Genomic DNA, 13,341 nt, shown 5'->3' on the forward strand with positions numbered 1-13,341 from the left:
GGGGTGCACATTTCACCGGAAGGCAAGCTCACCCTTCCCCAGCCAGTGCAGCAAATGCTGTAACAATTCATTCAATTATGTTAAGCGCCCATTAAAGGACTCCTAAGCCCTCCCTTGGGCCATTTCCGTTCTAAGAGATTGTAATTGTTTGAGACTAACCATGATTTTCTCCTTTTGCCTTCAGGTGATTCTCATTTTGACAAAGCTCTATGACTACAACCTGGGGAGCATCACGGAGAGCTCACTTTGGAGGTACGTGGATAAATTGAGTTAATAATGACTGTTATTTAAGCAGCACGCTCAACACTGCGCTCTCCCACCTCCTTTTGCCTAGTGGAAAGGTTCCTGGTCGTGTGCACCCCTTCCTTCCTCTGTTCCTTCTCTGCTTCCCTTTTCAATGTGTTGGGTTCAATGCCCAGGCAGGCCAGAGCCTTCCCTTCTTTCAGTCGGTTAGATCTTTTTGCCAAACTGTTTATTAGTTCATTGCCCCAGTTGTCACTCATCAGTGAGCTAATTGGAGCAGGAGAGCAGAGGTCTCTGCAGAAGGGAACAATTCAGGCTCGAGGATTGTAGAACACGGGCTCCCCACCAGGGCCACACATTCACAGCTTCTTCTCCATGGTTCTGCAGTCACCAGCAGCACACATAGATGCACTTGCACACTTGTATACACACCACTGTCTCTGGGATGCACGCTGCATTGCCTTAGGCACATTGAATATGCAATAAACACCTTTTCAAATGAATGGGTACAAATCCTTGGTGTGCAGAGGACCTTGTTGAATACCAGCGTGAATGTGCTCTTGGGTTGCCCAGGGTCTGAATCCAGGGATCAGAAACTCATCAGAAACTCAATATATTCTGTTTTTTTTCTTTTTGTTTCTGAAAATCTGTGTTGTTCATCTTATTCCTGATTGGTCATTCTTACCAGCCAGTATCAATTGTCCATGCCAGGAGAGCACCTTCTCTGATTGATTAGGCCTGGATCACATGAGTAGCTCTGAGCCAGGGATAGGGTGGAGACAACCCCAGGGATCATATTCAGTGGTGTGACTGAAAGTGTGGGAAGTTTGGTAAGAGCATCAATGAAGTACGGTAATTCTTTACTGCATCAGAGGGCCTGGCACACAAGATATTATTTAAATTCAATAACCCTTCACCAGAATCTCCACATCTGAATAAGCTGATGCTTCCTTGATATATCTCTCTAATGTATGCACATATATAAGAATAAAAGCCAACATTTTTTTCCTATTCTGGAGTGCATCAACCATATCAAGTGTAGTCTGCATATTAGGACATTAAAAGGCAATTCTGTCTGAGTGGGACTGAGGCTGGTAGCAGCCAAGTCTCTGACTGCACCATGGGACAGGTGAGCTAGCAGGTTGCCCTGCCTATGGAAGCCCAGGTTCAGTGTGCAGCCTTCTCTCTGATGGAGCATTGTGACTCGCATCGTGGCTGAGGAAGCACATTCTTTCTGATCTTAATACTAAAATAAAACAAACACCACATTGCATCAGCATTGAGCCTCCTTGCAGCAGTTGTCATGGGCTGAAACTCAGGAAGATGCAGCAAGAATACTTTGCAATCTTTTCAGTATGTATAATTATACTCACAAGTATTTAATATGCTTTTCTAATATACCCACAGTAGCCATTTGCCATGCATGCCATATATGTTGTATATTAGGAATTTCTACTGTGGATGCACTATATTCTTAAAAGCTCCCTGAAAGAATGAGAAGAGTGTACATCTTCCTAAAAGTGCCATTTAGTACAGTGATGAGAGAATGAGAAGGAAACTATTTATGACAAAGGTTTTGGTGTGACTCGCGTAGTTGGATGACTCATGGTGACCATTCTCAGCATTGTGGGGTGATGATACTCAGGAGGAGTGGAGCCGTCCTGGATGGTGAGAGAACCAGGAAGGGAGCCTGCCATGGTTCTGAGTCATCTGGTTCGTCCTTGCCTCAGGGAAACCAGATGGTTGAGTGTGGCTGCATTTTCTCCTGCAATGATGCATACATTTTATGCAGAAATCTTTCCTGGGTCAAAAATTCAGTATTGAAACCCTCAGTGGAATAGAAATCCTCATGGCATAAGTGGCACTGAGGATAGAACCTAATACAGAGATGTCACCCAGTAAGTCTTTTTGAATAGACCAGTGAATACAATTGTATTTCTACTGCTCAGCCATCAAAGATGACTTTGCTTTATCATTTGTTTATTTACTAAAGGTATCTTGATGAACTTCTTTATGCCATGGGTTTCTCTGGTTAGGGAAAGGAAGGTGAGGGCAGGTATGGATGCACAGATATAAGCTCTGTACTTTACATGACAATTTCTGGAGGGGGACAGTTCAGGTGAGAGAGAAATTTTCTTACATGTAACCTGCCTTATATACTTCTACTGAACAATGTATTTAAGCAACCATCTAGAATTGCCAAACCCCTGAAGATAAATCTAATGCAAATACACAATACGCCATCCAATCATAAGTGTTACAATAAAAATATGAGATGAGTGTTGGTTTTTACTTTGTTCATGTGTATATTTTCTCTTCTCGAATAGACTCTGTGTCCTTAAGTCCAGTGTGCTGTTTACTGATAGTTATATTGCTAGTGAAAATGGTAGGAGAGACAACAATAGTTTTTTAAAAATTTATGAAGCACCCATAGTGTGTCAGTCATGGAACTTAGTGCTAGACATGTGTTATTGTATCTTATTTTTAGAGTATATTCAAGGTCACACAATTATAAGAAGTAGCCCACATGCTGATAGACATGCTAGAAAACTGCATATGTTCCTTCTTCAATACAATTAAAGCAATTTATGAAAAACCCATGGCCAGCATCCTATTGAATGCGGAAAAGTTGGAAGCATTTCCACTGAGATCTGGTACCAGACAGGGATGCCCACTCTCACCACTGCTATTCAATATAGTTCTGGAAGTTCTAGCCAGAGCCATTAGGCAAGAAAAAGAAATTAAAGGGATACAAATTGGGAAGAAAGAAGTCAAACTAGCCCTCTTTGCAGATATGATTCTTTATTTAGGAGATCCAAAGAACTCTACTAAGAGACTATTGGAACTCATTGAAGAGTTTGGCCAAGTAGCAGAATATAAAATCATTGCACAAAAATCAAGGCCTTTGTATACACAGGCAATGCCACGGCTGAGGAGGAACTTCTAAGATCAACCCCATTCACAATAGCCACAAAAACAATCAAATACCTTGGAATAAACTTAACCAAGGATGTTAAAGATCTCTACGATGAGAGTTACAAAATCTTAAAGAAAGAAATAGAAGAGGATACCAAGAAATGGAAAAATCTTCCATGCTCATGGATTGGAAGAATCAATATCATCAAAATGTCCATTCTCCCAAAAGCAATTTATAGATTCAGTGCAATACCAATAAAAATACCAAAGACATTCTTCTCAGATCTGGAAAAAATGATGCTGAAATTCATATGGAGACACAGGAGACCTCGAATAGCTAAAGCAATCTTGTACAACAGAAACAAAGCTGGAGTCATCACAATACCAGATTTCAGGACAAGTTACTACAGGGCAGTTGTAATCAAAACAGCATGGTACTGGCACAGAAACAGATGGATAGACCAATGGAGCAGAACAGAAACACCAGAAATCAATGCAAACATCTACAGCCAATTTATATTTGATCAAGGATCTAAAACTGATTCCTGGAGCAAGGACAGTCTATTCAACAAATGGTGCAGGGAAAACTGGATTTCCACATGCAGAAGCATGAAGCAAGACCCATACCTTACACCCTACACAAAAATCCACTCAACATGGATTAAACACCTAAATTTATAACCCAACACCATCAAATTATTAGAGAACATTGGAGAAACCCTGCAAGATATAGGCACCGGCAAAGACTTCTTGGAAAAGACCACCGAAGCACAGGCAGTCAAAGCCAAAATTAACATTTGGGATTGCATCAAATTGAGAAGTTTCTGTACTGCAAAAGAAACAGTCAGAAAAGTGAAGAGGCAACCAACAGAATGGGAAAAACTATTTGCAAACTATGCAACAGATAAAGGATTAATAACCAGAATCTACAAAGAGATCAAGAAACTCCACAACAGCAAAACAACCCACTTAAGAGATGGGCCAAGGACCTCAATAAACATTTTTCAAAAGAGGAAATCCGAAGGGCCAACAGACACATGAAAAAATGTTCAAGATCACTAGCAATCAGGGAAATGCAAATCAAAACCACAAAGAGGTTTCACCTCACGCCAGTTAGAATGGCTCACATACAGAAATCTACCAACAACAGATGCTGGAGAGGATATGGGGAAAAAGGGACACTAACTCACTGTTGGTGGGAAAGAAAACTGGTAAAGCCTCTATGGAAGTCGGTCTGGAGATTCCTCAGAAACCTGAATATAGCCCTACCATATAACACAGCCATCCCACTCCTTGGAATTTACCCAAAGGAAATTAAATTGGCAAACAAAAAACTGTCTGCACCTTAACATTTATTGCAGCCTAATTCACAATAGCTAAGACCTGGAATCAACCCAAAAGCCCATCAACAGTAGACTGGATAAAGAAATTATGGGATATGTACTCTATAGAATACTATACAGCAGTAAAAACAGTGAAATCTGGTCATTTGCAACAAAATGGAGGAATCTGGAAAACATCATGCTGAGTGAAATAAGCCAGTTCCAAAGGGACAAATATCATATGTTCTCCCTGATCAGTGACAACTAACCGAGCACCAAAAAGGAAACCTGTTGTAGTGAAATGGACACTATGAGAAACAGTGACTTGATCAGCCCTTGTCCTGACTGTTGATGTACAACTTAATACTTTATCCCTTTTAGTATTTGTTTTGTTTTAATTAATACTATTGGTTAAACTCTGTAATCGACACACATTTATTCTTAGGTGTTGAAATTCAACTGAAAAGTGATCTCTGTTAAATATAAGAGTGGGAATAAGAGAGGGAGGAGATGTACAATTTGGGACAAGCTCAAGCTGACTTGCCACAAATGGTGGAGTTAAAAATGTGCCAGAGGATTCCAATACAATCCCATCAAGATTGCATGTACCAATGCCATCTCACTTGTCCAAGTAATCAATTTCAGTTAGGTCTAAGAGTCAAAGGGATCACACAAACAAGACTAGTGTCTGCGAATGCTAACTGATAGAATAAAAAAGGGAGAGAATGATGCAACATGGAAAGTGGGATACATAGCAGACTCGTAGAATGGCAGATGTCCTAAACAGCACTCTGGCCTCAGAATCAGCCCTTAAGGCACTCGGATCTGGCTGAAGAGCCCATGAGAGTATTTTAGGCATGGAAAGCCAAGACATTCTGGTAACAAAAAAAAAAAAAAAAAAAAAAAAAAAAAAAAAAAAAAAAACTAAACAACACACACACACACACAAAACAAAACCCTAAATGAAAGGTCTCTGTGAGTGAGATCCCAGTGGAAAGAACAGGCCATCAAAGAAGGAGGTACCTTTCTCTGAAGGGAGGAGAGAACTTCCACTTTGACTATGACCTTGTCTAAATAAGATCAGAGTCGGCGAACTCAAAAGGCTTCCATATCCTTGGCAACTCATGACAAGAGCCTCGGGTGATTACTGATGCCATAAATAGGAGTGTCAATTGTTAAGTCAACAACAGGACTCACTGTGCACTTACTCCTCGTGTAGGATCTCTGTCCTTAATGTGTTGCTCAATGTGAATTAATGCTATAACTAGTACTCAAACAGTACTTTATACTTTGTGTTTCTGTGTGGATGCAAACTGTTGAAATCTTTACTTAATATATACTAAATTGATCTCCTGTATATAAATAGAATTGAAAATGAATCTTGATAGGAATGGAATGGGAGAGGGAGCAGGAGAGTGGAGGGTTGCGGATGGAAGGGATGTTATGGGGGGGAAAGCCATTGTAATCCATAAACTGTACTTTGGAAATTTATATTTATTAAATAAAAAAGGAAATAACTAGAATAAAAAAAGAAAATTCCATATGTTCCTTGCTTATTTATTTTCCAGAGTTCTGTCTTCTGAAGGATATTTCAATATCTAAGCAAATAAACAATACAAAAATATGTATGTATCATTTTATATCATTTTATATAGTGTATATATAATATCCCATATCTAATGAATATGAACAGGGGATTCAAATCACTGTGACTTTTTTTCAACATTTGAGAGGCAGAGAAGCAGAGAGAGAGAGAGAGAGAAAGGGATAATCTTTCAACCATTGATTCACATACCAAATGCTTAAAACAGCTGGGGCTCAGCCAGGCCCAATCCAGGAACTTGGAACTCATTCTTGGTCTCCCATTTGGATGGCAGAGCCCCAAGTACTTGAGCTATCACCGCTGCCTCCTGGTGTATACATTCACAGGAAACTGGAATTGGAAACAGACCCAGGACTCCAGGCACTCTGAAAAGGGATATTGGCCTCCCAAGTGGTGTATTCATGGCTGTGCTGCCCCAGCATTACTGCATTGTAAATTGCCCCACTGCTGCAAAAACACTGGGCAACAGATAAATGGCTTTTTATCCAAAAAATAGTTACATATACTATTCAGTTCAGCTCTTATTCTTCAAAAGTTTTATCAGCTGAGTATTCAGATGCAGGCAAGTGGCAGGTACCTTTGGGGTGTCAGAATGGTGAGAGGCCAACGTGCGGTTGACCTTGCATTGATGTCCCGGGGATTTAACCTTCTGTGAATCCACAAGACAGGGATGACAGAGCGGGAAGCTGCTGGACCAAATTAATGAGCATTTGTTCCCAGTTGGTCTTGTCATTGATTACACCTTAATCCTGGAGCAGGTTGCGGATTTTGTTTTGTGTTGTGCTGTTCACTCAGGGAGTCAAACTGAGAGGAAAGAGGACTGATCTGACACCAAACAATTAACTGCGCCTTAAAACCCTTTTTACCTCATTGTAGATTAATCTCTGAGATTTGTAGAGTGTGGTGGTTTTACCATATGGAAGCAAGATAAGCTTAAAAGTGGGGATAAATAAAATGTCAAAATCTAGATACAGTATCTCTAAGAAGAAATATATTCATCCCTCTCCTCCTTGTACAGTAGAATCAGCCCTCTGCTGAGACAGGCCTAGCTGGTGAGAAAGCCCTGGGCAGTTCTGGAAGGAGCGGAAAATACTGTGTTCTCTTTAAAAGGAGACACAACTCGCAGCACCTCTCTGTCTTAGAGGCTGACGGACACGGCTGACTTCTCAAATTCACTGCCCCATTCTCCGATTCACGTAAGGCACAAGCAAGTTTCAGACTAAATCTCTGACACTGTGAAATTCTTAGGTGGCAAAACATGGTTTGGGGCACACAGGAGCATGGGGTTCTAGTAGGCAGTGAGTTGGGCTTTTTATGCGGTTCTGCACTAGCAGTCCTGTTTTCCCATCTTCCGAGGGCATGCTTTGCTGTCAGCTGGATGTTACACAGTGCGCCTCAGGAGAGTGGCCTCTGTAGAGAGTTGGCCCAGACTGGGTCAGGGGTGCCCTGAGGCAGCAGCTGGGGGCTGGTGCTCTGTGCTGTCTGAAGAGCTGCTGGGGTTCAGGCTGAAGGAAGCTGCTCTGAAGGCTGTGAGCCTTTCTCCAGCCTCGTGGGTGATCCCCACTCGTTGAAAACATCTTTTCTCGGGCCGGCACCGCGGCTCACTAGGCTAATCCTCCGCCTTGCGGCGCCGGCACACCAGGTTCTAGTCCCGCTCAGGGCGCCGGATTCTGTCCCGGTTGCCCCTCTTCCAGGCCAGCTCTCTGCTGTGGCCCGGGAATGCAGTGGAGGATGGCCCAAGTGCTTGGGCCCTGCACCCCCTGGGAAACCAGGAGAAGCACCTGGCTCCTGCCATCGGATCAGCGCGGTGTGCTGGCCGCAGCGCACTGGCCGCGGTGGCCATTGGAGGGTGAACCAACGGCAAAGGAAGACCTTTCTCTCTGTCTCTCTCTCTCACTGTCCACTCTGCCTGTCAAAAAATAAATAAAAAAAAAAAAAAAAAAAAAAGAGAAAAGAAAACATCTTTTCTCTTCCCAACTCTGCATCAGAGGGAAGACCAAGGGGGGTCTGAGTCCGATTGTTCATCCCTGCTTTGAAGGGTATTTTGCTACAAAATCCAGTGTTCACTCTGCTCTGAACACCAGACTATTGGATGGAGACATACAGCCCCAAAATAAAAGGGATAAAACCAGGGTTGATGGTTTTCCTGCGTGGGAATTCTTCGTGTTACCCGAGTCCTGTGGTGCTACTCCTACCTGTGCATCCAGATCTGGAGTGCCTCCTCAGTGGCCCTCAGGAAAGAATCAAGCTTCCATCCTGGGTCAAGAGATATTCTGGATTGTGGCCTTTGGTTCTGGATTCTTGTAAGTATTATAACTCCCATTCCTGTCCCAGGTTTATATCGCATGGAGCTGCTTGCAGTCCCTGGTTTTACAGTATTATTTTATTAAAATAATCAGTAGTGTTGTGCTCATTACAGTGAGTTCAAAATTGCAGTGACAAATTTGGGAAAGTGCTCATAGTTTCTTCTCACACAGCTCTAGCTTCCTGATGTCTGTGACGTTCAGAGTTAGAGTGGTTCTGTTCCTCTCTTTATAATCCAGCTGCAAGAGTAGTAGCACTATTTTTTTTGTTTCTTAGTTAAAGAATATATGAACATACTATTCACCGGATGCCGACACCTGCTTTTTTCTCTAAAAGTGAGTCATGGCGTCTGGCATTGTGTCTGATGCTGGCACCCAATACCAGGTACTGGTTTGAGTTCTGACAGCTCCACTTCCAGTCTAACTTCCTGTTAATGTTCCTGAGAAGACAACAGCTTCTAGTCCAGGTATTTGCATTCCTGCCACCCATGTGGAAGAACAGGATGGAGTTCCTGGCTACTGGCTTCACCCTGATCCAGCCCCACCTGTTGTAGCTGTTGATGCCTGAGCTAGTGGATGGAAGATACCTCTCTCTCTCTCTCTCTCTCTCTCTCTGTTATTACCTTCCAATAATAAATGAGTAAATCTTTTAAAAATTTTTTTTCCATCTGAAAGGCAAAATTACATAGGGAGGGAGGGAGAGAGAGAGAGAGAGAGAGAGATCCTGTCTGCTGTTTTACTCCCCAAATGGCCGTAATAGCCAAGACTAGGCCAGGGCGAAGTGAAGAGCCAGGAACTCCATCTGGTTCTCCCACGTCGGTGGCAGGTACCCTAGTACCCAGGACATCTGCTGCTTTTCCAGGTGCCTTAGCAGGAAGCTTGATCAGAAATGTTAAAGCCAGGATTTGAACTGGTGCTCATATTGTTGCAGGAAAACTGGTGAGATGAGTCCGGGTTGGTGTCCTGGTGTCAGTGACAATTTATAAGACCAGACACTGTGTTGAAAAAACAAGGAGCAATGTTTGATTTGAGTAAGAAACAGAGAAGCTCTGAGGAAATGGAGGGGCTGAGTGAGTGAGAGAGAGAGAGAGAGACCAGGCCACTGAGGTCTCGCAATCTATGGGGTCTTTGTATATCTCTAACATGTCACCTCCAAAGAGCAAGTGTAGTGGTTATACATTAGCTATTGTGAAGGCAGGGGCAGTTTTACTCAAATCTTTCCTAACTTGTTTTAGTCAAAACCTAAATCTTGTTCTCTATTGGCAAATATTTGTTACAGTGGGCTTCCTTCCTGTTTTGTTTAGTGTGTATGTACTATCAAGGAGCTGTGGAATGAAGTTAGTTGGGCCTGCTTCTGGTCCCAGGATACCTCAATTTGGGATGCTGGTATTATAGATGGTGGCTTAACCTGCTGTACCAGCATACCAGCCCCAAAAGTAAATCTTAAAAAAAATAAAACAATGAATCTGACCAGAGAAATACATTTTCAAAAATGGGTCATTTTATAAGCGTCCCACCCTATGGATGCTGCATAGTAAGTTGAAGAACTGTGTGCTTAATTAACTTACAAATTGCTCTCTGTATACCAGGAAGTATTCTTAGTGTTTTTATCCTCATGACAAACCTATGGAATAGTCTTATTAATGTCTCTGGTATCAAGATGTGATAAGTAAGGTTTAGAAAAATTAAGAACCAAGCCCAGTGGTCATGCAGGCATGTATGCTAAGTCTAGGCTGCTAATGCCTACATTGCATTATTCTCTACCTTTCTGCCAGATCTTTAATTCCCTCAGTGTTTGCTATTATATTAAATGCTTCAATAATCCCATTTGTTAATGTGCCCTTACATTTTGATAACTTTATAAAGAACTATAAAATCCTAAAGATGATGTGCTGTATCCAAAATATGTATATTTTTAATACAAATAGATACCGGAAAGTGTTCTCATGTAAGGTAGGGACAGTTGATAAACTCACAGGCAATAATAAATCACAAGTTTCATCAGATTTTTTTAACCAGAACTGGGTATTTTAAATATTTAACCTGTTTGCCAGTATTTTGGGTCAAAACGTTATCTTGATCTCACTGTACTTTTGTGGCATTCCCTAAACAATATTTGTGGTGAGCATCTTTTCATGTGTATATTGGCAATGTAGTTCTCAGGGAGAGATAATTGCTTCTTCATTAACCCTGCAATACTTTATGTATCTGTCTTTGTCTTAAGTGCTTATCAACTGTATATTTATCTTGTTCAGTTCAGCAAACATCTACAAGAAGACTACTGTGCACGGAGCACTGTGCGAGGTAATCAGAAGTAATAGTCCCGTGATGAAGAAACTCATCCTTGCTTCCACAAACTCAAAATTCACTAAAGGGCTGACAGTCAGTAGATAATAACAAAATGTGGTAAATGTGTAGAAAGTTTATGCACATGTTATGACATCTTTCTGTTTCTGTGCTAGCCTGGAATTGTAAAGACTGTGGCCGTGCCTTTGTTTAGCTTTCTGTTTGCTCCACAGCCAAAATAGAGCCTGGATGCTATTATATACTCAAAACTTTTTGCTTTGAAGCTCTATATTGAGAAGTGGTTTAAGATTGCTGAAAGTAGCATTTATTTACATCCTGCCTTTTTAATCAATGCCCTGTGTGTTAGAGATTCAATTGTGAATACAGTGCCAAATGATCTAGTCAAACACCATCACATTGCACTCATGGAGGAAGAACATGACCCGTGGCCAATGTGAAGAAAGCAGATATTCCAGTCAAGGCATCTGGTTATGTCCACAGAGTCCTGGGCACTCTTGGCAGCCCCCTTGATAATAGCAAAGGCTTGTTGCATACCACGCAAAGCCCGCTTCCATAAGGATCTGCCTCCATCTGCCCAAAATGCTTTATCTATCTTCTTAGGTCTATGAGACTCTGTGGGAATGTTTCCTCATCCTATTCCTCTGCATTCTTCTTTTGTCTCCGTGATTGCTTCTCTGCTGAGTTCTCCAATTCTCTTTTTAGCAAATAATGGGTGAGTTACACAGTTCAGCAAAACTGTACTGATGTTCTAATAACTTTATCAATATGAGCTAAGGAAGCAACTGTGGAAATTTTTACTAGAGAAAGCAAAGTAACTGGAATTCTGATGTCCAACCTGGTTATACATTCAGGAAGCATTTAGAATGCTTATTCTCATTTCGCTGCAGTGCCTTGGATCACCAATGGTGAAATCTTATATCTTGAGATATAGATTACCGCCCTTCAGTTCCTGATAGAAGCCAAATGTCTCCACATCCTCAGAGCCCCTCATAGGACTTTCCTACTCATGTGATATTTATTTGTCCTTTTATGTCAAAATTAGCTTATTATTAACAGGGGATCAAACAGTGGGTATTCAGCATTCTTTGAATAGAGTTATGTACTAGGCACAAAGCAAGTCAAAAGGTCTCCAGGACACAATTTCATGCCCTCTAGGAACATAAGTGTCATTCTCCATTCAGCATGGCTGGCTCCCTGTCATTTTTCAGGGCTGTGCCTGAATACATACTTACTTTAGAAAACCATTTATACCTACACTATTATAAATGAACCCTTACTTCTTTCTACCATTTCTTCTTTCATTGACTGTGCATGTCATGATCTGAAATGATCTTGTTACTTGTCTGTTGTCTGATGCCACCACTAAAACATCAGCACCTTCAAGGCAGAGACCTTATTTGACTTATTTTTCTCAGTTCCCAGGAAAGTACCTGACACATAGGCATTCAAGTGAGATTTGACAAATTATTTGAATGTATAAATAGACACATACCTGGACTCTTGCTCAATGGTGTGAATAAAGCTGTGAATAACATCTAAGATCTGATTGTTGCCCTGAAGGAATTCACAGAGTAATGGGGGAGACGGATAAATAAATGATAGATTAGATTATGTCAAGTGTCCTAATAGAGCTGCCACTGGGATGGGAAAAGGATAACTTCCTGGAGGAGAGGAGACCTGAGCTCTGTATCAAAGAAGGAGGATGAATTAGATCAGCAAGAAGGCTAATTATTTACTTACTCAGCACACACTGCATTCAGGCACCTGTAGGTACTGTTAGCATGGTTTCTTCAGAGGAAACTGCACCACATCACTATATGGTCTGTGAGTAGAAGTGGTCAATTTACATTTCTGTGCCAAGTATTTTGATATGTATCCCAAAGGAAGTAAGGCATCTGTGAAAGATGAGGGCAAGGCAAAGAGTTATTAAAATATGGATTTCAGGGAAAAGTTATGATGGTCTGTTGTTACATTTTTCCTTGCTGTAACAAAATAACTGAAGCTGGGTTGTATATAAAGCAAAGAGATTTATTTAGTTCACAGTTGGGAAGGCTGAAATCCCAAGATTGATTGGCCCTGTTTGTTTGGCCTGTGGTAAGGGACTCAAAGAAATGGTACCATGTCAAGAGCAAGTACAAGAGTGGCAAGAATGGAAGGCAAGAATGGAATCCAGAGATCAGGGAGGCACCAGTCTTGCTCTTTTATCAAATTGAAGCCCATGAGAACTACATTAATCCCTTCCAAAGGCTGCACCCTCAACGACCTAAGCACTTGCTACTAGGTCCCTCTTCTCTTAGAAGTTCCACAACCTTTTAACATTACCACCCTGGAGACCATACTTGAACACATGAAACTTTTGGCAACACACTCAACTGTAATCTACACCATAGTACTTGGCGTCATGTTGAGCATTCACTGAAAAAAGAAACAAAAATGGTTACCATGAGAACAGCAGTGAGTGAAGTAGGAAGAGGTGGAAAGGAGCTGACATTTTAGGTCTTGCAGGAATGGAGTATGGGATGTAGGAAGGTGAGTTCAATAAATGGTGTAAAATAAAAATGAAAATGAACAACATATGGAAGTGAACCTGAATTCCCATGTTTATTACAGTGCTATTCTCAATAGCCAAGATGTGGAATCAACCTAA

The 13,341-nt window shown here is 41.4% G+C and overlaps 1 protein-coding gene across 6 annotated transcripts in view; it reads left to right on the forward strand.

Annotated features, from left to right (window-relative positions):
- SORCS1 (sortilin related VPS10 domain containing receptor 1) overlaps positions 1–13,341 on the forward strand; it is a 589,194-nt gene that overhangs the window by 212,510 nt on the left and 363,343 nt on the right. For all 6 annotated transcript variants that reach the window (XM_051824151.3, XM_051824146.3, XM_051824152.3 and 3 more), the window contains exon 2: positions 185–252. In XM_051824151.3, the coding sequence (XP_051680111.1) occupies positions 185–252 (68 nt within the window). The remainder of the gene's footprint in view (positions 1–184; positions 253–13,341) is intronic.

This window comes from Oryctolagus cuniculus, chromosome 15, assembly GCF_051225735.1.
Source record: "Oryctolagus cuniculus isolate XC-2025 breed Fujian yellow rabbit chromosome 15, ASM5122573v1, whole genome shotgun sequence".
NCBI classification, from domain to species: domain Eukaryota; kingdom Metazoa; phylum Chordata; class Mammalia; order Lagomorpha; family Leporidae; genus Oryctolagus; species Oryctolagus cuniculus.